Source organism: Sturnus vulgaris, chromosome 3 (genome assembly GCF_052056855.1).
Source record: "Sturnus vulgaris isolate bStuVul1 chromosome 3, bStuVul1.hap1, whole genome shotgun sequence".
NCBI lineage: Eukaryota > Metazoa > Chordata > Aves > Passeriformes > Sturnidae > Sturnus > Sturnus vulgaris.
Genome location: NC_142245.1, coordinates 31,931,324 through 31,954,998, shown reverse-complemented (window position 1 = coordinate 31,954,998; position 23,675 = coordinate 31,931,324). Strand labels below are relative to the sequence as shown.

The window sequence follows — 23,675 nt, the reverse complement described above, 5'->3', positions numbered from 1 at the left end:
TCTCCCCTGAGTCTCCTTTTCTCCAGGCTAAACACCCCCAGCTCCCTCAGCAGCTCATCACAGGGCTTTTGCTCCAAACCCTTCACCAGCACTGTTGCACTTCTCTAGACACGCTCCAGCACTCTCTTGAAGTGAGGAGCCCAGAACTGAACACAGGACATGGTGCAAGGCCTCACAAGTATAGAGGATGATGACTTCCCTAGTCCTGATGGCCACACTATTCTTGATTCAAGCTAAAGCCATCAAAGCTAGCCCCCAGCATCCCCCCATCCCAAGGTAGCCCCCTCCAAGCTGCCAGCCCTGCACTGGGCACAGCCACAGCTGGTGCCTGGGGCAGGTGAGTATGGCACCTACTCCAGTCCTGCTCCCGAATCCCTCATCCCAGACCCAGGCATGGCTGCAGGGCCAGCTGGAGCCAGCCAGTAATGTATTACAAGACATCTTTTTAAAACAAATAGTTTTATTTTAAAATAACAAAACAAACAAAAAAGCCCAGATCACTTGTTTCTGCCTTTTCCCTTTGTTCCCAGCTACAGCCCTGGCCACACCACTCCACACTGCCCTGCAGCCTCTGTCACTGCTTCTTTGGGCTGCCTGGAAATGCCTCATGTCCCTTGTGAAAGGTGTCCTTGAAACGCCCCGTGGGTTTGCAGCAGGGTTGAGGCCCTGCCAGAAGGTGAGAGGCAAAGATTCAAAAGAAGCAGAGTAATCCAGCCCAGGACTGCTGAGGAAACCAGGCAAGGTCCAAAGGCCTGGGGGGTCCTTACGCTGCTTTCCTGGCAGCATTCCCATGAAAGAAGGGAGGAAGAAGAACAAAAGCTCACTCTAGAGCATCCTGGTCGATTGCACCATCCAGTACTTGTCCCAAACAACAGCAGCTGCTCCCAGGCAACAAGTGAGGAATTTTCCTGGCTGAGATGGGGTAAGTCAGCTCTGTGCCTCCATTCCCACAGCACCTTTGGCTGATTGCCTAATGCACTGCATGTGCTGGAGAACTAAGTGGCAGGGAAGGGTGCTGAGCTGAACAACAGGAGGGATGGTAAGATAATGCTGCCACCTCTTCCACTTTCAGCCTGGGAGAACCTAAATCCCAGGGAAGACACATACCCTAAGTTTTTTAATCCCCTTCCAAGCCAGGAGAGGAGGAAGGATCTTTCTGTCCTCTGTGAAAGGGGAACCCACAGCACAGTAAAGCAGCAAGGTGTCAGGCACAATGGCAGAAGCAGGGATCCACAACCTGGTCTTCAGCATCTCTTTCTCCAGCCCTGCAGCCAGATGCTCAGCAAGACATCATGGGAATAGAGCAAGTTCCTCAAGCAGCCTCAGCCCCAAGCAGTAGAAATGCTCTGCAAGTGGGGAAGGCCCTGTGCTCCCACTCACCTTCTGCAGTGTGAAAGACCCGAGGGAGCAGGCAGACTGGGGAAAACCCTGTAGACCGCATGTCCCCAAGCCCCCGCAGTGATGCACAGCCTCCTGACACTGTGGGGTGTGGGGTGCCTTAGATCACGAGACCTCCGGTGCCCACAGCAACAACAAACATTTATTAGAGTGAGTGTTGGCTCTCCTCACCCCACACTTATTCTGATGGGGTGCCAGACAATGTTCTGTCCAGCCTACAGCATGAAAATGAGTCCTCTCCTGCTCCTTCCCTGTGTATGCTGGAGATCCCCAGAAGTCATGGGAGGGAGGGGAAATTCAGTCCTGCTGCAGTGCGCAGATTCTAAAAGAAAAGCTTCCCCTGTGTAGTGCTCATAATGCCACCTTTTTCCATCTGGGAAGGCAGCCTGAGGCAAACAAAACTTTTCCAAAGAGGGGAATGGCAGTGGGATAAGTCTCCCAAAGTATCTCTGCACCCACTGAACTGCAGGCAGGCAAGATCCTAGTAGGCAGCAGCACAGAGGAAGGAGGCAGCCTGACAGGCCAAAGGAATCCATCTGCTCATTCGGAGCACACAACAGGCTTCCCTGAGATCTTCAGGTCATCGAAGGGCAGCAAGGCAAGGAGCTGTAAAGACCAAGGGTATGGACATGTAAGCATCCAGGGTTCTGTCTTCACCAAGTGGGGTAGGGGACCAAATTTTTCCCCCCACCCAGTCCTCCAGCCTCCCACGTCCCTAAGGAAAGCCCCATGAAACTCTATCTGGGCTTTTCCTAGGGCTCAAAGCAAAAGGCAATTATCCCACACACCACAGAGCCAATGCCGACAACATGCAGGGAAGGACAGGAACAGCTCCTCCTAGGAGGGTCCCTCTAATCATCCAACTCCTGCACCCTCTGGCACACTTGCAGAGCCACAGGATTCCCCCACAGAGACTCACATCATCGTTGCCATCAGCCAGGTCCTGAGCTGTCTCGTTCTCCATGTTCCTCAGCAGGGTGTCAGCCCCAGAGTGTGAGAGGATGGCGGCGATGGCAGCGTCCTTGCGGCCCACGGCCAGGTGGAGTGGAGTGCACCCGTTGTACATCTGGGCATCCACATATGCCCCATTGTGCAGCAGGAACTGGACAGCCCTACGGTTGTGGCACTCCACGGCCAGGTGCAATGGGGTCTTCCCACTCGTGCCCTCCTGCAACCCACAGATCACAAGGGTGTGGGTGGGAGGGTCCCCTCAGCTGGGCCCTGTAGCACCCACGCACACCCCTTTGACTAGGTGCAGAGGGCAGTCCCCACCCTGATTGCTGTCACAGCACTCAACAACCTCTCAAGGACCTTTACTCTCTCAAAACTCAGTGATCCCAAGTCTCACAGCAGTGCCTGCTAAAGGGAGTGCCCGAAGGAGAGACTCATTGTCCCAGCCTTTACAGAATATCACACCATGCCCAGTCTTACCCGAACATCAATGTTGGCGCCTCTCTCCAGCAGCAGAGACATCATTGGGATGTTCCCTTTCAAGGTACTGATGTGCAGACAGGCCAAGCCTGTGATGGGGAGGCAGAAGAGGGAGCCACAGTCAGCCCAGACCACCCTGGGGCACACCACACCCAGTCACATTCCCATTCTGCTGTGCTCCTGGGTCCCTACATGCACATCTCATGGTCTCTGCCCTAATCTGGCCACCAGCTCGGCTACTGCGCCATCCCCAGGTCTCACCTTGCCAGTTCTGGAGCTGCAGGTCCTGGTGGTGCCCACGGGGCTGAGTTGTGCCGTCCAGTGTGGCTGGGCCCTCCAGCAGCTGCTGGGCACACTGCAGCTGCTGCTGCTCGCAGGCCAGGTGCAGTGGGGTGTTGCCATTGCGGTCCTGCAGCCCAGGGTTCACTCCCTTGCGGATCAGTGCCTGGATCACACTGGGCTGCTCCAGGTACACAGCGAGGTGGAGCGGGGTCTGGAGAGAAATCAGGAAAGGGGAGGATGCTGCAGGACACCAGGTGTGATGAGCCCCACCAGTCCTCAGGAGCTAGCCTGGCAGCACAGGCTGACTGCATGCAGGACATCGCCATCCCTGTTGTGATGTTACAGGTGGCTCACACTGGTGGGGTCACATGGCTTGCTGTTCCCCTGCACTTCAGCTCACAGATGCCCCATGGAGACAGATCTCATTCTCCCAAGTTATCTACCCTGCCACATTCAAGCCATGCCTCTTCCATGGCTGTCTGCAATTTCCTGGGGCCTTGCAAAGAAACCCTTCAACCCACAGTGCTGGGAGCTATCTCCACCTCCCTTCTTCCCCTCCCTGCATACAGGGGACCTTCACCATTCTTTGCAGGAAGCAGGTATGGGGTCCTGGGGAAAGGGCAGATGGATTGAGCATCAATCCAGGGAACAGCCTGTGGCACTTCTCTTCCTCCCATCTTTTGCCTATCACAACAGCATACCTGGAAAAGATCATTTTGGATCTCCAGCACTTCCCTGGGTAGCTGAGCTATGCAGCAGAGTGCTACAGCTGGGACACAATGGATAATGGCCAGATGAACCAACCTACAGGGGGTTAATGGTGACAGGAGAGAAAAAAAAAAAAAGAAAAGTAAGTCTCTTAGTGTCATGCTCAGGAGCAGAGACCCTTCCCTGCTGCATGAAGGAATAATCTCCTTGCCTCTTCCAGTCTCCTTCCCTCCAGCTTGGAGGTCCTCCATCTTGCCCTCTCCCTGGGGAAGCTCAGCAGAAGGCCAAGGCAGGAACATGGTCTAAGACTCCACAGGGCAGTCCTTTACTCTGACCCCCATGGGAAACAGACCCTCCTGTCCCTGCTAAGCAATACAGGGTCTTCCCTCAGACCTCACAGCGTGTCTAGGTTTCAACCTGGCACTGCCCAAAGCCAGGCCTCCAACTGGTGTGGGTCCAAAGAGCCTGGGATCTTTCCTAGAGTCCAAGATCTAGTGGCTATGGAGAGAGGTCTGTGCTCTGGCAGCTGCCCGGGGAATTCCGGTTCCCTAGTGCCAGCTGCACACTGTACTTCTGCTTTCCCCTCCACAAAGGCAAACAGTCAAAGCTGGGCAGGAGCCCAGGGCTGCTCCAAGATCACCTGCATGGCACAGTTCCTATGCCAGCCGATCTGCCGGTCCACACCGATTTCCTCTTCTCTCCCCCACATCCTTCCCCCTTTTAGCCCTGTCATGGCAAGGCTGGCACGCAGCCCGCCAGCACAGAGGGACACCAGAGATGCAGCTGTCAGAGCTTGGTGCCAAGCAGGAACCACTGTGGTCCCCACAGCCATGGGGTGGCCAGGCCCCCCAGAATCCCCCAGCCCAAGGACATGTTTAATTTCCAGACGGCCCCTGCACAGTCAGAAGAGAAGTGAGAACATAAAAGAGGCAGAGCTGAGAGGGAATTTCCAGTCCCCCCTGCCAACCTCCTTCTCCCAGGCCCCCTGCACTGAAAGGCCCATCCTCCCACCACAGGGCAGCCCCCTCAGGCCAAACCTGGCCACGGTGGTCAGCAGCGAGGAGCAGGCAGCAGCTCCCACTCTTCACAGCAAGGCAGGCAAGAGCTCAGCCTCCTGACCCCTCACCACTGCACTAGAGGCCCTGGGTGGCCTCTGTCTCTGGAAGGAACCAGCTCCAAACTAAGGCTGGGCTCTGCCACCCATGCTGCTTTGATGGAGACTGACAGGGTCAAGAGACAGAGGGTGAGAGCTGTGCCAACCCTGGCAAGACACCCCACTCTCCAGATAGCCCAGCTTTGGGGTGCCACCTGCAATGCAGGGGATAGAGAGCATCCCTCCACAGGCAGGAGAACGATACCTGGCCCTAAAGCATTGCAGACAAGAAGTGGGGCTGGGGGCTGCCTCTTTGCCGGTTGCACTGGGACAAGAATGCGCTGAGAAGCTCAGAGGCCAGTCCCCAGGAATGTCCTTTATTGACCTCCTCCCAAATGCTGCTTGAAGATCAAGCCAGCATCTGGGACCCCAGGCATCTTCAGTTGAAACCTGATTTTGAAGGCAAAACAAGGCCAGTTCCTCTCCACCCTGCTGCCAGGGGAGAGGCTGTGCCCAACCAGGAGAGGCTTTGTCCGTGGGGAAGCCCCAGGTTATGCTGCAGCAGGGAATTCCCCACAGGAAGGGGAGGCCACCCACACTTGCTTGCTTCTGCACAGCCATGGGGCGCTCCCTCACTGCCAGCACCTTCAGGGCAGGGAAGGGAGCTGCAAGGAGGGCATGGGCAGGGTCTGGCCACCCTCGGTGGACCATGGGGCAAAGGCACAGCCAAGGGGCCCAGCCCAGGAACAAGGCAATCAGCTGTAAGAGTAGCTCTCCTCTCATCAGGCTTTTGCTAAGCCTAGCCTAGGTATGATCCAAGCAGGGAGATTCCCTGCTGGGTTTTGCTACCCTGTGGTAGCACCTCTGCTGAGGTGTCCTTTGCATACTTGCAGGGACAGCCCCTGTTTCTCCAGACCTGTTCCCAGGCACCACGTGCGGGAAGAGGCTGCAGGATCTGCCTTTTTCAGGTACAGCAGGGTTAAGACTGCTCAAATGAGGGACTTTCCACGGCAATTCAGCATGAACTTTAAACCGCTGGTGATTTCGCTTTCCAGAGCCACGCTGGGCTCCCAGGGGAGAGAGCAGTGCTCAGGGTTGTGTCCCACGGCTGACAGCCCTGCTGCCCCAGGAATCCCCCGGGCCCCTCTGTCACTGCCCACACCACACTGCACTATCATGTGGGGACGAGTGGGGCAGTCACCCGGCAGAACTGGAAACCCCCGAGCAGCTCTCTGCCACCTCACTTTTCCTGGCTTAGCTGCCTTTGCAGCTCAACAAGGCAGTGGAACTGTTTGGGGCTAGGCTGACGCTGAGCTAGTTTGGGCATCCATGCTGCAGAGGCAACCAGGGGTGACCATCCCCCTGGGCAGAGCTCAGGCTTTCACCTTGCAGCTGTGATGTGCCTGCTTGGAAGGACTGCTTTCCCCCATCCCCCTTCCTTCTCCAACCACGAGCAGCCTCCTCCTGGGCTTTCATTTCTGCATTCGTTCCCGCCTTTCCTCATTACCAGCACTCAACTTCCTGAAATAGCTGCAAGAACCTGAGCTACTTGGGGGGATCATAACAAGGCCAGTGGGCTGGGAGGAGCCCACCATGAACACATGTGCACCGAGGCATCCTGTGGCACCGGCAGTGCTGCCCATCAGAAGCTGCGACTGTCTCCTAACTCGGGAAACCTCTCACACCCAGGAGACCTGAGGTGCAGGCATCATGCCAGTCTCCACTTTTTTCCACCGAGGCTACAAGCACACCTCTCTCTGTCACAGCAGCCACGTGGTCCAGCTGCTGATGGGCTGCTGTGTGCCAGAGCCAGGGCACGGCGATGGAGAGGCACCCGCTTGCTGCCAGAACCTCTCCTTGCCCAGCCACAGGAGCATGCCCCTGCCAGAACAAGCCCTCCACCCTGCTATGCTCAGATCCTCGCCCATCCCGGGCTGCCTGCACATCTCTCCTCTATTTTCCTCTACTTGCCTGCCCCCTCCCTCCCCATGCTCTTGCCTGCAGTGCTCCTGGCTGCAGCCACAGGGGTGGGTGTCCAGCAGGAACTGTCAGAAAGTGCAACAGGGAGTTTTGGAAAGGGCAAGGGATGGAGGAGCTGTGAGCAAGGGAAACACAGCAGGAGCACAGACTACTGGGTTCATTCTCAGCTTTTCCACTTGCTCACCAGCTCTGTCCTGGCATACCGGGACTCAACACCCTGAATCACAAAAGCACAGGACATTCCCGGCACAAAGTGATCTACCCATCATCAGAGAGATAACGACCCTGGAGCAGAGAGGTTGGGGCTATCCCTGGGGATATCCCTGGGAATGAACATGCCATGCCCAAAGTGGTCCTAGCTTAGGCACAGGAGAGCATCCATTACCACAGTGCTGTCCATCTCCAACTTCTGAGTGACTTCAAGTGTACAGCAGGAAAAGTTTCCATACATGAGGACTGGAGGCAGGAGAACAGGGTGACACCTAGCATTGGCACACAAAGCAGAACTGATGAAGTCTCCCACCAGTTCTCTGGCTATCCTTTTCCATCTCTCTAGAAAAGAAGCTGACCATGCAGACCCCCCCCCCCCCCATCTGTAGAGCAAAACACCTTGTCCATAAAGCAGCCTCTCCCTTCACCATTTCACCCCAGAAGCACCCTAATCAGGGATCCAGCATTCAATGGAATTTGCTTTGACAAGTTTTTCTCCCTCTCTAGATAAGGTCCCTGTCTGCAGCAGCAACAGCTCATTCCCAGCTCCTTGTTTTGGCTGAGTGGAACAGTAGGAAATCATGCAAACAATTCACACAAGAGAAGCTTATTCAGGGGAGGAAATGGCCCCAGTAGAAATAGAAAGGAGAGCAAGGGAGGAGGAAAACAGCAGGGGAATTCCACGCTTACCCTGCTCTCCTGTTCCAGCCCTGTAACCTGCACTGCTAACCGCTTCCTCAGCCACCAGCATGAACCTCTGCCAGCGGGCTTAGCAAGCACAGCTCGATCCTGCCCTGCAGCCCTGAACCAGCCCAGCCTGGCTCCTTTCCTTCCTCCCCACATACCAATGCAATGCTGCCCTGCTCCATAAAGCTGTTCCAGCTGCCCTCTGGCAGCTCCGAGGGAGTAGTGGATCTCAGCTGCCTTATCCCATGTTCTGTGTTCCTGCCCTGCAGTTTTCATTACCCCTTCCCTGGGAAGGGCACAGCTTGAATTTGAGTGGAGGGGGGTTGGGATGGGACTGGAGGGAGCTTGCAGCTAGAGGGCTGCAAAGCCCTTTTAGCCACATTGAGTTCAGCATTCCTGATCACCAGGATCTGCTTCCCAGCCTGGTGCTCCTGGGGCCAGAGTGAGGGGTGGGGAACCAGCAGGTGAGCAGAGGAGACAGTCTTACCTCTCCTGGGGTGCTCTGCAGAGGGTCTGGTCTGAGTGCTTGAGGATGAAGGGAGCTGGAGGCAGACAGGCAGGAGAAGCATTGCAGGAGGGCTGTGGGCACCTCATTTTTCAGTGAGGTGGGGACAAGAAAGTACCCTGACCTCACAGCCTCTAGATTCTGCACCCACACATTTGAGAGTTTTGCTCCATTTCTGAGCAGATGGTGGGTCTGGGATTGTAGAAGCACTAAACATTAGATGCATGTGGGCCGTTCCCTGCAAAACAAGAGGTTTGTCCCATACTACTATCTATGCACAGATGGGCCAAGCCAGAAAACAGGTCAGCCCACCCAAGCAAGGGCCAGTCACCGTCAGAGAAGCATGATGAATAACTTCAATAAAAGCAGCAAACATCCCAAAAAGTCCATTGACTGTGGACAGTCCATTTCAAACAGAACAAACTCACACCTGACTCCTTGGGAGGCAAATACATTCTACAGTTTCTGTACACAAAGAGATATCTTGAGGTCAGAAGAGCCTCTTAAAAGAAGAAAGCGCCTGGACTTTGCCAGAGCCTGTACAACACACCCTAGCAATCATTTACAGCCTCACAGGTATCCTCATTGTCTCAGGATTTTCTTTTAATGAGGCACAAGCATTGGGTCTAAGATACTTCAGGACCTCCCTTCACCTCTGGATCTGCCCCAGTCAGAGGGGCTTCCCAGCTCTGTGACACAGAGAGCATCCCACGCAGCTCATTGAGAAGCAGCAACCACTCTCACAGCTCAGATCCCACAACCTCTTCCTACACAGTCATGTCTGACTCCTCATTTTTTCACATTATACTAAAAAAACCCAAACCCAAGCCAATTAAAAAAAAAAAAAATGGTGTCAAATTAGCTGAGCTCAACCCTTTCCCAGCAGCAGTCGGGCCTGCCTGCAGAGTGCAAGGACCTGAAGCCCACCCCACCTTGGCTGATCTGTTACAGCCAGGCTTCTGCATCCCAGGACACGGAAATTTCCAGCCGTTCTTTCCCTTCGTCTGTGCTGAAGTTCCCCGTGTTTGTTCCCAGCTCCGAGGCAAACCTAAGCAGGCGGAAAGTTTGAAGAAACTTCCTCCAGGCCAGGCTGAAGTCATGCAAACAGGGAAAAATCTTGCAAGCACAATCTCAGAAGGCTGCCAGGACTTACCCACTTTACGCCAAGGCTGTGCGTGTGACCCCTGCAGCAGCCAGCAACTTCTGGGGCATTCCAAAGCAACTTGTGCAGAGCTGCCTGGCTTTGCTTAGAGGGACACCAAGCTCTCCTGTTTACCAGACTCCTGAGCACACACAGAGGAAGAACTGAAAGTTCAGGGACAGGGAGCTGGACACAGGACAATCTCCCTCCTGGCAGAGACCCATGTTAGGACTCACTCACTCTAATGCTCCACAACTGGCAGCATGCTAGGCAATAACTTGGGATGGACTTGAATCCTGGCAATCAAGCAAGGTTTCTGAAGACCCTCTGGTAAAACCAAGAGCATCCCCATCCTCCTCTTAACTATAGCCATCCCACTGCTGGGCAGCTGGCAACAGCCCAGCCCAGCAAAGCAAGGGAACTCCCAGCCTGACCAGCAATAAGGTGTGCTCTCTGCATCAGACTTATTTAATTCTTCTCCTAAAACTGAGCCTCTCCAGTCCTCTTCTTCTTTTTCCTTCTTTCCCTTTATCTTTGCTGTCACATTCTGAGCACTCTCCCAGGGACACAGGGCACTGGGGTTCAGCAACACCCTTGTACAGGAGGGCAAGCAGTGAGAAAGCAGGCACACTGCCTGAATGGGGGCAACCTCTATTCTCCTGCTCAGGGAAGATCTCCAGCCCAGAACTACGTGTCTTGAGAGGGTTATGATTTGCTCATGCCAACGAATGGTTAGAAGTGGCTCTTGGCCCCTTCAAGACGAGCCTTCATGCTCAGCAACACTGCAACAACTTCTGCAGGCAAAGAAGGTCCCTTTACTACCATCATGTGAAGAGTTCAGAACATCAGCTTTCATGGGGCCCTCATTTTACTCGATTAACTGTCCCCAAGCCCTTGTTAAGGCATTTCAGCCCACGAGTCACTGGCACGTGATTTCTTATCAGGAGATGGGGCACCACTTGTCTCTGGTGGAAGGAGGAAGTCAGGCTTCCTCTACTCCCCTCCCTCCCTGAAATACACACCCAACCAAAACCACACAGTCCCATTTTCCATCTGAAGAAGGCCTAGGTCTTCCTTCTATGATTGAGCTGGGGTCCCTTGACCTTCACCCCTGCAGAGGTGCTGCACTGCTTTGCATATGGAGCCCCATGCAGACGACAGTCTCTCTCCTGCAGAGGCACAGCCCCCAGCCTTTCCATCACCATGGCAGAAAGTGGTGTGTGGCCCAAGGACCAGCATGGGCAGATAGGAAAACATGTTTTTAAGATAGACTATATAATCCTAGAGAGAGGAAATTCTGCTTAACTTCACACACTGATGAATCAACTCTGCCTCTCCAGAACTGGCAGAGGCTGACATCAGCCCAAAGAAACGGGGAGGTTTTCTCTTATGCTGGAACAAAAACAGGTGATCCCTTCACACCCCATTCCACCTTGAAGGAGCTGGTCCCACACCCATCCTTTTCCCAGGATTTTGGAACAGTGCATCTGCCAGGTGGGGCTGGGAAGGACAGGGATTCCTCAGTGAATCTTCACAAAGGTTCAGATGGTCTGGATGCTGGGGCACAACAATAAACCTGCCTGCAGTCCACTCAGAGAAAGCCAGGCCTACAGCTGGAAAGCCCCTCTCTTTCACTTCCACGCAGAGCAGTCACATCGGGACACAAGTCAGCAGAAAAGGTGCTTGTTTACATGGCAGAGACAGATATTTGGAGTTTTGGGTCACAAGGAAAAGATGGATGCTTGGAGGAGACATTTGAGCTTGAGTGCACAGGGTTTGTTCTCTACCAGCCCACGCGATAAGCAGGATACAGATCACTGCCCAAAGTGCACTCACCATCTTCCGCTTGCCACCCCACTCCTCTTGCTTGACTTCTCCTGCCCTCACAGCCGAGCCACACTCCCTTGGGGACTAATGTGCCTGATTACTACGGCTCTGACTTCCCTGAGGCAGAGGGGCTGCCAGTGGTACTAGGGACCCATGGAGAGGATGACATTTGGACAAATAATTCTTGGAAGACAGCACCCACGCATTTCACTGGCCATCATACCCCCATCCTTCCTGTCAGCCAACTTCCTTCCTGCCAAAGTGAGACTCCTTCTAACTTTGGGCATAGGGTGAGACAGTTTTAGCCCCATTGCTTCATCCTGCCTGCTCTGACGCTCCTCTCCTGCGGAGGCAGGCAGGGAGGTATCCAAGGAGGATCCTGCTGACACTCCAACTGCCAAGCACGTGCTCTTCACCTCTGCCTCCACCTCCTGTTCTTACCCCACAAGTGCCAGGCTGACGAACACAGGCACACCTTGAGATGGCACAGGTGGGTGAGCCTGAGGGAGCTATGGACAGTGAAGATTTTTGTCAGATGTAGAGCCAAGACTTTTGCCAACTCCCTTTGTGCAAGCCCAGTGCTCCTCTCAGCTCAGTACCAGCCAGGGCATCTGGGGAAACAGGAACTACCTGGCCAAAACCCCTGAACTTTTGTATTTTCAAAATTACAATTACAGGAAAGTGTAGTTGCCCAAGTCTTCTGAAATACAATGATTGTATGATTTTAATTCTCTGCCTGGAGCTGTTTTGTGGCAGACATTTAAAAAAGGCACACGAGGAAATGTGCTGCTGACAGAGATGAAAAGAATAAAAGAAGATGGGTTTGTCTGGCTGGATGAAAGGGATGTAGCCTGTGGCCATCTGATCCCTTCTCTCTGGGGACCTTCCATCACTGGATGAGCAATTGCACCATAGACTTTAGCATTACTGTCAGCCCTGACTTGTTTTCACATACAAAACCAGTGGCAGTTCAATGAGTCGCTGGGTGCTCAGTCTCCATTTGCATCGACCTGAGTGGTGGATGTTCTGCACTTCTAAATATAAATGCCACCTACCTCTGCCGCAGGGTCAGGAGGAGAGACAAGAATAGCGGAGGCACAAATCCACAGCCTCACCACTCTAACCACAAGAATAGTTTTGTTGTTTTTTTTTTTTCCCAGCAGTGGGAGTAGATCCCAGGAAAGCCTGTCTCCTGTGTGGACATGGTGAGCCCAGAGCTGTAAACCAGCAGCGCTATCACTCCCTCTCTCACTCCTTACAGATTTCCTGTTCTGAAATGCACTGGGAGTGAGAGAAAACAGAAGAGCAAAGGCAACCATTTGGGGAGCTCTGAGAGCCTCTCCTGCCTACAGTAAACAAGGCACCACTGATTAATGTTTTCCTAGTTAATAAGATGTTTGCGTTAGGTCTCTCCAAGCAAGTCTGACAGGCAAAAGGCTTCAACCACCAAACAAGACAGCCTCAAGCACTAAAAGCATCTCCAAGCAGCTGCATTCTATGGGGCTCACTAATAAAACAGCAAGCAAGGAGCCCTGGGCACACCATGACAGACAAATCTGGGGGGAAGCATTACTTCCACTCTGATTAAAAAACACCTGTCTCTCTTCATGGGCACCTTGGCTCTAGTGTTACAGCTGGGAAAACTAGCAAAGCTCCTCCATTCTGAGGAGCCACAGAATCAGCTTGTAGTTAGGAACAGGACTAGAAAGCCTGTCTGGGGAGTGTGGGAGGCTGGGTTTAGTCTAACTTTGCTTGCCATGAGACTTTCAGCCAATCCTCAGAACAGATCCCACAGTCAGCATTAATGAGCTAATTAGCAGATGCACAGCCTCCTTCCTAACAGGGAAGTAAACACTCAGTCTGTCTCCCAGCTCATCTTCAGCTTCAATCCAGATGTGCTCTGCCAGGCAAAGACAGAGCTTTCTTGCTGCTCTCACTACTGAAGACATTTGCTTGATCATGTCAGCGCCTCTAAGTTTCTCTTCCTCTTGCACCAATTACTCAGTATTAAACTCTAGCCTGGTTTTGGGGCAAAGCTTTGCCCTCAGCTGTGAGAATGCTTCGCTCATGCTCTGTGTGCACACTCATGATGAAAACCTTCCATCGAGGGAATGTACAACAGGAAAAAAACGCTGTGATTAGCTGAAGGTAATTACCAGAAGCCAAACCAAATAACTCTGGCGTGATGCCTCTGCCCTTGAGAGGGCATTAGGGATGTGGGAAGGCCCCCTCATTAAGAGAAACACTTGTCTCCGTCACAGAAGCTCAGGAGGGCAGCCCCACATCGGAGTGTGCGTCACAACTCCGCCAAAAGCCGCGGCTCTGCGGGCAAGTTAGCAAAGCAAGGCGATTCCCACCTGAGAACAAACAGCTCTTGGGTTGCTCGGTTGAGCAGCGTCTAACACAGCCATCGCAAGGTCTTGCCCTGCATGGCCAATCTTGTTTCAGGACTTGCTTACGTGCTACCTCATGCAGCCAAGCCTTCCCTATTGTGGAGGAAACCTTGCATTCTGTGGGGAAGAGACGGTGAGGGGCTTGATTTGCTCCCTACTTTCTTCTGGTTGCTAGCAGTCCCATAGCAAGTGGAAGCTGGCTTCCTATGGCGGGTCCATCCTGTTTCATGTAGCCCGGGGTGCATCGCTTCCTGCTCACTCGGCTGGACGTGGCTCAGACACCTCTCGGGCGGGTGAGGGGGGTCATCCCCCCAAACCTGGATGCCAAGCATCCATGCGCACCAAGGCAAGGCGGGAGGCTCTTAGGACAGGGGCCCAGAGAGTCCTTAACAACACGGATGCACGGGAGAGGGCTGGGGATCAGGGCAAGCACAGCCTGGCTTATCTCCAGGAGCAGCCCGGGGCTGGGGGGGCGATCACTCGCAGCTCCCCGGGGGTCACTCACGTGTCTCCGTCCTCCGAAAGGTAGGTCAGCGCCTCCAGCTGCTGCCGGCTGAGCCCCTCGGGCCGGGCCGAAGGCTCCTCGGGGCGGTCCCCCGGAGCCCCCGGCAGCCCGGGCAGAGCCTCGGGCAGGGCGCCGGAGCCGTAGCTGGAATCCAGCCGCTCCTCGGCGGCGGCGGCCTCGGCGAGGGTCTCCTCGGGGGCAGAGAGGGCGGGGGGGCCCTCGGCCGCGGCAGGGGTCTCCCTGCCGCCCGGCAGCGAGCGCAGCGACTCGATGCCCGAGTCGCACTGCCCGTCCTCGCCCTCCCAGCCCGCCGCTTCCTTGCGGCACTCGCCGCCCGCCGCCCGCGCCATGGCTCAGCGCCCGCCGTCCGCCCTGCCCGGCCCGGGTCCCGCTCCCGGCCCCGCTGCCGGGGGGCTCATGGCCGGAAAGCCACGGAGCGCGGCCGGCGCAGTGTCTAAGGCGACACGACCCCGCCTCCGCCTCCTCCTCCTGCCCCTGACTGACTCAGCTGCTCCCGGCCCGCCTGCCCGGGATTCCCCCGCCGCCGCCCCGCCCCGGCACGACGAGGGGCTGCCCCTCCCCGCCCTCTTTGTCTGGGGAGCCGCACAGGCGCCGAGAGGGAGGAAAGTTGCGGTGGCCACGGCGGCCCCCGCGGTGCGCAGGGCAGCGAGGTGGCAGCGCTGCACTTCCCTAGAGCGGGCAGTGCGTGCCGGGCTGTCCTGGGCCTGCCTCCCCCTCCCCTGCCCGGCTGGTTTGGGATCTTTAAATAGCAGGCAGGTCTGGCAGGGGAGGGAGCGGGAGCTTGTCCAACCAGGCGGTGTGTGGGTGAGGATGCTGTTGCGTGTGCAGGTGCTGCCTGAAGGCACAGGCTCTTCTGTGGGAAACAATATGGAGGATGTCACTTGGAGCAGAGGTGCAAACAAGGCGTTTGCGTTTCCCATATGCGTACATTAAAATGTTCCACCTACAAGATACCTTCTTGTGTGTTCTGCCTTTACAGGAAAAGCCGGGAGGTCACTGTAGCTGGCTGCACAAGCCTCTTGGTGCAGCCGCTTCCCACCACCTTTCTGTGTGGTGAATAGAAATCCTTTCAAAGCCCAGAGTGGCTACTACGGCTCACACAAGAGCAGCCAAGACATAGAGATCAAAGCTGAACATAGAAGGTCGAATGAAAGCCCAGCTCACTGCCTGTGAATGACTGACCAGACTGCATTTCAGTGCTCTCCTCCCAATGCCAAAACTCCTATGGATCTGCACAGACCTCATGTAATTTACTTTCATGTCATGTAATTACTTTCCAGTGTCCCAAGCAGTGGGCTTTCCTCAAAAGACAAAGTAGATAGCTCTGAACACAGCTGACCCTTTAAAATAAGTTTCACTTTTTACTTTTTTTTTTGCTTGACATGATTTCCTGTCTCTGCAGGATGCCCATTCTTACAGTTCATCTGAGAGGAAGGGAACAATCTCCTGCAAGGAAGCTTACCTGGAAAAAGCTTGGTGATGGATACTGGATAGACTCACAGGAACCACATGCAGAGTGACAAATATTTCCCTATCTCACACTGCAGCTGTTGCTTTGAGTTTGTAAGAAGAAAGGTTTCGAGGTGTGAGAGCAGCAGCAGGGAGACAGATAAGTCTGTTTTGACATCAATGACTTCCAGTCATAAGTTTTCCTCCCATGCTCAGGATGCGTTTCAGTGTCTCCAGTTGTGTCTCTAGCACTGTGTCACTGCAAGATTACATTTACTAAGGGAAAGGAGCTTCTCCCATGTCTGTCAGCTCTGTCCAGTGCTGGGCCATATACCTGTGTCCATGGGTGGCTGCATCCCAGCTCCACCTGTAGCTGTTTTTCTTGATTCCCACATAATTTCTATTCTTTCAGCTTTCCATACCAAACTACTACTAGGTTATCCGTCAGCTGCCTTCCTAAATGCCTTTGCCATTTTCTCTGGTATCATACCAGATGCAGCTCCATCGTGGAATGGTTTCTTGTACACTTTCCTATAGATAAAATGGTCAAATCAACACAAATTTGTGTGGTGATACACAAAGTTTTTATTTTTCTGTCAACTAGTTGCAGCTTATCTTTGCATCAAGCATCAGTCACACCTTGATTATGCTGCAATGTGCTGTTCCAGTTGGGAAATAGGCGTGGATTCTGATTTCAGGACTAGCACATGTCCAGGAACAGCTCAGCCAAAGCACAGAACCTGGAGTAGTAAGCCCTGGACCAGCTCTAGGAAAGAGGCAATCCGAGACTCACCATCGGGGTCTCTACAGTCCAGTCCATTGCAAGCTGTCTTGTTACACCTCTGGCTATCAAGTAGCCCCTGGAAGTGGCCTTCCTCTGCTGCTGATGTGAATTTAGCAGGAGTTTGTGATCTTGCAGCTTCCTTAAGGTGAGCCTTAAGCTTTTTTGAGCTGGCTAGTGCTGTGCCAGGGCTGTGGTGCCGTGGTCTGCTGCAGCTGAGTCGGGAGATCAGGCATGCCCCATTAACACCAGCTATGCCCCCAAGGCATCCATGGCCAGCCACTCTCTGCTCTGACCTTTCAACTCCACCCACTAACACCCAGCTCAGGCACCACCTCCTGCCACCCCTCTTCTGACTGGGTGTGCTTCTATTAACCTTTCGGACAATTTCACTGGAAAGTCTGAAAGAGGAACTTGGCCACGTTGCCCCATTATTTGCCTTCTGATACTCATTCTGCAAGGCTTGGGCTCCCTTTCATGCTGTCTTACTAACAGAGAACTTTTCTGCCTGGCTGTGCAAGTTTTGGACTTCCATTATTTTCAGGGGCTTTAAATACAGAGAGATATACATATGCATAAATATCTTTCTTCAATATAATATATTGAAGGCAATATTAGAAGGATTAAAGATAATTAAAGATGATATGAGACAAATCTTGATGTACTGATTTAGTTCTGAAGGTTTTAAAAACGAAGCTCTGTTTCTTGGTTCTCTCCAGTCCCCCTTAATATGTGTCACTTAAAATGGTTAAAACTGCAGGGAAAATCTAACGAGGGAGGGATCTATTCCCACTAGAGGTCAGTGTCAGCACACGCTGTTCAAGGCACCAGCGCTCTCCCATCACACTGCGCTGCGAGGAGCATCAGGTCAGAGCATGGACATGGGAAGGAATCCCTAGGCTACCCAGACCCCCGGGTATTGTCCCTGATAATGTCCTCTCCCCAAGCACAGCCCTTTGATTGACTAAATGAAATGAAGGCCTGGCCTGGCACCAGCATTTTCTCTGTTCTTTGAGCTGAGAAAGGGAAATTATACCCAGTCTGTGTCTGGTCTGAGAAAAAATAATTGTACTTTAATCACCTGTAATCCTGTCATTTGTAAGCAACATGGGTTACTTGAAATTGTGATAAGCAGTTATTGCCACAGTAATTCACACCAGGCAACGTGACTGGTGCTGCCTTCCCCCGATGCAGACTGTCCACTGCACAGCTCTCATCCCACATGAGCACTGAGCTGCTCCGTTCCCTGGGGATGCAGCCTTTTTCCCTCATCCCCAGAATCAGAAATGCTGAGTCCATAAGAAAGGTGCTAGGTCCCCATTTGAGGAAGCTCCTTCTATTCTCCCCACCAGAGATGTTGCTGGGCACGCCAAGCAACAACCTGGACCTCTGTCTGGAGCTCCAGCTCCAGCTCAGAGAGCTCAGTCTGTGAGCTGGGCATTCAAGGGAAGCAGAAGCCCTGAAAGAGTGATGAAAGTTGCAGGAAAGACAACAGACTCTCTGCTCTGACTGTGGTTTCATGTATCTGACAGCAAGTCAGTTCTGTAGTGCACCAAACTGGGTCACTTCACTTTCTGCCCCAATAAAGGAAAAGAGGAACATGACTTTTTGAGATTCTATGCCCAGAAGCAAGGCCAAGCATTCCAACAGAGCACTGCAAAGCAGGTCCTCCTCAAGTACCCATTTTCTGGGGTAGAAAGCCCAGAAAGCACTTCCTGCCCTCTCCTGGTAAGTTTGGCTGAAGTCACAGGGTCACTTTGAATCTCCCCAGGGATGCTGCTCTGGGCATCTCCTTGCTTTTTCAATACCTGATTGTTTCCAGCCAGAATTCTTCTTGCAGTCTGTGTTGGATGCCTCTCATACTTCCACTGTGCACTCCTGGGAGCCATCGTGCCATTGTGCTGACACAACCCAGGGCAGATCAGGTTTGTCCACATGTGGTAGGTGGTCGGCAAGCTGCCCAGCTAATGCCCTTCCTGAGAAGATTCCCACTGTTGTTCAGAGTCCCACAGTGAACAGGAAAGTTTTTACCTCCTTCTGTGGTTGTGTATGTGAATGCATGCTGTGTAGGAAGTTGGACAAGAGGATTAGTTAATTCCTTGAATGGAGATCACACGTAACTCACTCTGCTCTCAGCCACAGCATTCTCTTGCACAAACAGAAAATGATTAGTATAAAAATGCACTAAAAACCCTCGACCTTACAAAGTGAATGAACAAAACCCCTAGATATTTTAACAAAACTTCATTCTAAATTATATCCCTCTTGTGTAATTCCTGTCAGCCTGGTGGCTGCAGGAGCAATGTTCTCTGCTTGCATCTGGGCAAATGCATGACTGATGGGCCTTGCTATACATTTATGTGTGTGTGCTCAGAGCTCTCCCAAAGGAGATGGCAGATGTGGTTATGAATGGGGAGGGAGTGGCAGATGGTCTCGGAGAACTGATAATCAAACCATGCTTAAATAGATGGTGAAACTGTGCTCTAGGTGAGAAATCTTGTCACCTGGGGCTCTCTTTATAGCTAGTGATGAGACAGACTCACTTCAGAGGGTGGCTCTGATAACCTCTGTCTGGCCACATCACTACAATGAAGGATGCTCCTCCCTCCCCATGGAATAGCTGTGGAAGACACTGCTCCATCGCTGGGCTATCATTTATTCATGACTCTTTAAGTACAGTTCATCTGGCAGAGACTGCCCAAGACAAAACAAAAACCTCAACCCACCCAAGCATCCCTCAGCTCCCCTTGCCAGAGAGCACAGGACAGATGCTGCCAGTGCTGCTCCTGGGCTTCGGCATTGCCACTCTGGACCTGATGGCTGGTAGAAGGGAGGATGGGTTAACTTTCATTTTTATGTTGATTCTGCTTGAGTTGCTTTCTGCATCACCTCAGCCCCTCGCTGCAGCCTTGCACCCCCACTAGCCCAGTCCTTGTCTCCTAGCAGTGCTCCGAGTGGCTAGGTATTACTCATGCAAGCTCGGCTCTGCTCTCAGGAGAGTTAAACCTCCCAGCTGCCAGACTGAATTAGGGCTTGTGTCTCTCCACACTTGCATCAGAGTGAGTTGGGAACAGGCCTGGTGGAGCCACGCTGCTGAAAACAAGTGAGGAGCCCAGGCAGGGGCTGGCAGAGAGGGTGAGCAGGGTGGCAGAGAGGGGAGATGAGGGTGAGTGAGCTGTTTGAAATATTCAGATGCTGAGCAGGAGCAGGTGGCCATCCCATTGGACAGAGCAGTTCTGGCACCATGAAAAAGTGATGGCCAAGTCTGTGTTGCCCAGGTGATGGGGCACACATAAAACAGGATTGCAGTCGTCTCCCAAGACTTTGGCCAGACTGACAGACCTGGCCTATACAATGACCCGTAAGCATGCAGTGGGTTTTAGCCCCTTTCCTAGAAAAGCGACTTCCATGCCTGCCAGGTCCATAGGGAGAGCTTGGTGGGACAGGAATGCACCTCCAGATGAGGTTATGTCAATTCCAACCCTTTAGTGTGGGCAAAGCAAACTGCAACAGAAACCTATCTTCTGCTTTTAGGGAGGTGACTCCCGGGACCATAACTACAGATAGACTAAATTCTCTGAGCCATTAGTTTCTGTGGTTTATTCCTTTCAGGGGGTGATGGGCCAAAAATTTAAGTGAGAACAAAGCACTTGGCAAGGGAGGATTTGGCTCAGTTTCCAGGCACTTGGGGTGGTTGCTGCTGCTCTGGAGTTATATTGGACAAAATGTCCTGAGGACTGTCAAACAGCATCTGGGCAGTGCTGAATCCGCTTTTCATTTCTAGGGGGGATGTGAGGGAGGGCCCTGGGTATCCTGCTGGGCTACTGCAGAGAGGAAAGTGATTTAACCTGACCCAGAAACCTCTGTGGAGCCTCACAAAAGCTGTGATGATGGCAAAATAGACTCTCATGAGGCTGGATGGAAAACAAACAAACTGTATACAGGCAGCCTGTTGGAAAAGAAAGGATCAGAGCAGGGATCAAAGACTTTTCAATGACAGCAATTCTATTCAGTGAAATGTGCCCCACACCAGCAGCTACAAACCCACCTACTTCATGAGGTTTAGGATTTTTGAGTGTTTGGGGACTGCAGTCATGATGTGTACCTCTGTTAGTGATGCTAAACAGAAATGAGCTCTCCAGTCACCAATTAATGACCCCTGGAGGTTTCCTTCCCACACAGGCACACCTGGATCTCCTCCCAGCAGATATGAAGTCTGAGTGTAGCAGACACAAACATAACTAATGGCACATATTTCCTTGAGGACAAAGCTTGCAGAGGTAGATGGCATCCAGACAGTCAACACCGCTGACCAGCAGTGGCAAAGGGATGTTGTTTAACATGATCAAGAGGCACATTCCTTCACCCACACTCTCCTTGTTGCATTAATAAAGGAGTAATTTAATTGGAGTGACACATTCTGGAAGGCTCAGGCAGCCAGCACAAAGTATCCTTGAAATTTCTAAATTGATTAGGCATTTATTTCTGAGCATAGAAAATCCTGCATCCTAACACGAAGGGATTCTCTGCCACACATCTTCTTAAGAGACAAAAAGCAGCACACTGCTAGGAATCATCGATTGCTTTGGAACAAAAGACTGAGTTTTGATCACACTTGGTCTATTGGAAAAAATAAAGCTAAACACAATGATATATATAGATATCTATATGATGCTGTAAAATCCATTTTTAAATTTAGGCTACGAATACCAGCACAAGGATAGGTTATCTATGGCCATCTGGTTTAAAATGCAGCCTCCGTCAAAATTTTTTCTAGAAACTGAACACAAATTTGCTGCATGGATAAGAACTATAACATATTTAAGCAAGAACTAAAAGGCTATTTTCTGTAACTACTAGAGACAGAAGAGTGAGACCTTTTGCGGTTTGATGCATTATAGAAAGTGAACGAATCCTGCTAATATGATGTCATGCTTTATGCTTGCTTGGAACAGATATGAATGTCTCTGCAGGGTGGCAGATACAGGGCTTCTGGAGAACAAACCTATTGGTAAGGGCACCACCTCTGCTTCAGTTGCTGTGTCTTCTTAAAAGCCTCCCTGCTTCTTTCAACCATTTTGTCACATCAGAAAGGCCTCCATCCCAGAAACGTCCTGCTCTCCAACATGATTTTCCAGTAGAGCATCTTGAAACCTACAGGAATAACTGGAGGGAAATCTCACATATTTTTGTCTCTTGACCCCAAGAGACGTAGGGTTGAGTGGATCAGGCAGTGTGTTGCAATTACAAGTTCTGGGTTCTCCCTCCAATGATGACACAGAACACAATCTTGGATGCTGTCCGTCTTGTTTTAGTTTCCAAAAGGCCTAAGCATCGTGTAGTCTTATTTCTCTCATTCCTGGAGTCCTGTGCCCTTTGTTACACATTGTCAGCCATACCTTTGGGTTCCTGCCTGAAGGTTGAAATCTGCCATGTGCCTGTTTTCCTCAGAAAGTGGCTGAGAACTTACACAACTTAAGTTCAAACAAAGCAGGGCACACAACTTCTTTTGTGCCACCTCATCTCAAAAATAGCACAGCTGGTGATGTGCTTGACAGTGTTGGCTCCAAGATATGCTGCCAGGACCAATATCAAAGATGCCTGACACAAAAAAACTCTACCTCTAGCTCACCAGTAGCCACTGATGCCACCAGTGGAGGATAAATTGCATTGTAGGTAGCTCCATAAAGGTGGAGGCAGCCTGCTTCCCAAGGCTTTTTATCCTAGTGTATAAAAAGCCCAGAATGGGCACATCAAAGGAAGCTCCTTGAGTCTGTGGCTGTGCTGTGAAACTCCTTGCCGCAGAATGCATGAAGCGTCTACAAGCCCAAAATCAAAACAAATTAAAAAGTGAATGGACAAATTCCTTAGAGAAAAAGACACCATGGGCTATTAAATCCAAAGACATAAACTTGTACCACCTTTCCCCCCTCTTCACCCTTCTGCTTTGCTCTTTTTGTGTGGTATTCACAAATTTTGAGATAAAACCAGTGCTGTTCCTGGAGGGCAATCATCCCTCAGGCACCTTTGGTCTAGCTGAGGTCATATCTATAAAAAGCAGAAATGCATATAGGAATGCAAATTATTTACAGCTGTCTATTAGTGTGCATGGAATAACATTCAGTGCTGCTAAGGAATTGTGCCTCTTTGCCTTGCTCTGCCATGACACACATGCATGGGTGAGCTCTCCTCGGAGGCATGGGATCCATCATGTGAGGGTGGGTCTGAAACCCTCAAGAGCCAAAGTCTGCCGGGATGATTGGGCAGGGGGTGCCTGAGCAGTAGGCAGTGGAATTCCAAGCAGGCTGCTCCTGCTTGCTGCTGTTCCCATGGAAACAGGGGAAAGGCGAGAGGAAACACATCCCCAGCCTCTTCTGAAGACGAGCTCCTTCAGCAGCACCCCCGGCCATCACATCTATTCCCATAAGAAGCAGGGGTTGGCAATTCCCCTCGGATGCATCTCCTTGAGTGAGACCATCAGGCCTACACACCATTCCTTCCTCATCCCAGGAAACAGTGAACAAGGGTATGCCAATCATCCCATCGCCAAGGCTGAGCCTCAGAGCTCAGAAAAAGAGAAGTTTCCAGCAAATTCTGCAGCTTATGCTTCTCCCCAGTTTGGATCTGGGGAAGCACCTGCAGAGACACCTGATTTTCTGACTCTCAAGGAAGCTGGGCTGTACCTGCAATATCCAGACCTTGACAAGTACGGACCCTTCCCAAACTCTGTGCGTCCCCCCTGTGAGTTTAGATTGAGGGTCTGAAGAGACTTTTCCACTCATCCCTGTAACCAAGCAGGTTAGCTCTGTGAAAAAATAAGCTGCAGTTGGCTCTGCAATAGCTAGTTGAGAAGCTTTGGGCCCGGTGCAGATAGATCACAGCAGGGAAGATCCTGTCCAACCTAAGGTTTTCCGTGAGTGCCAGCATCAGCACTGACGGTCAGCACTACCCTGCTTCCCCCGACCAGATTAGAAAAGCAGACGGGGGCACATGCAAAGCTCTCCTGGTTCTCCCGCTTCATCCCGAGGGAAGGAAAACCCACGGGACCCCTCACCTCTCCATCAGCTGTCCAGCTGGGACCGAAGCCAGCCTGACGACCCCTCGGCGCGGCTGAGAGCAGGAGCTTTCCCCGACAGCGCCGGGCGGCAGCTCCGCTCCCGGTGGGGCTCGGGAGGGGCGGCTGCACCGGGCTCCCTCTCTCCCTCCCTCTCTGCCTCAAGGTCACCCGCCGCTCCGCTCGGGCGGCCGCGCATCCCGCCGTGCC

The 23,675-nt window shown here is 52.4% G+C and overlaps 1 protein-coding gene across 2 annotated transcripts; it reads right to left on the bottom strand.

Annotated features, from left to right (window-relative positions):
• Positions 1-442: 442 nt before the first annotated feature.
• Positions 443-14,660, bottom strand: NFKBIE (NFKB inhibitor epsilon). 2 transcript variants are annotated; one of them, XM_088161313.1, is made up of 7 exons: positions 8,277-14,068; positions 7,278-7,374; positions 3,813-3,915; positions 3,091-3,322; positions 2,830-2,918; positions 2,318-2,566; positions 443-2,004 (listed from the first exon to the last, which is right to left on the bottom strand). In XM_088161313.1, exons 1-7 carry the CDS (start codon positions 8,356-8,358, stop codon positions 1,939-1,941), a joined length of 918 nt encoding a protein of 305 aa, XP_088017439.1. In that variant the 5' UTR covers positions 8,359-14,068; the 3' UTR covers positions 443-1,938. The 2 variants fall into 2 exon arrangements, with proteins under 2 accessions (XP_088017439.1, XP_014733604.1); XM_014878118.2 differs by lacking the exons at positions 7,278-7,374; positions 8,277-14,068 and adding an exon at positions 14,161-14,660.
• Positions 14,661-23,675: the final 9,015 nt, after the last annotated feature.

Bases quoted from the DNA above. Each gene is read 5' to 3' on its own strand.
- NFKBIE (XM_014878118.2), bottom strand. From the start codon at position 14,510: ATGGCGCGGGCGGCGGGCGGCGAGTGCCGCAAGGAAGCGGCGGGCTGG. The intron at 2,567-2,829 runs GTAAGACTGGGC...TGTGGGTTGCAG, and splicing joins GCGCCAACATTGATGTTCGG to GAGGGCACGAGTGGGAAGAC. The intron at 2,005-2,317 runs GTGAGTCTCTGT...TGGTCTTTACAG, and splicing joins TGGCTGATGGCAACGATGAT to CTCCTTGCCTTGCTGCCCTT.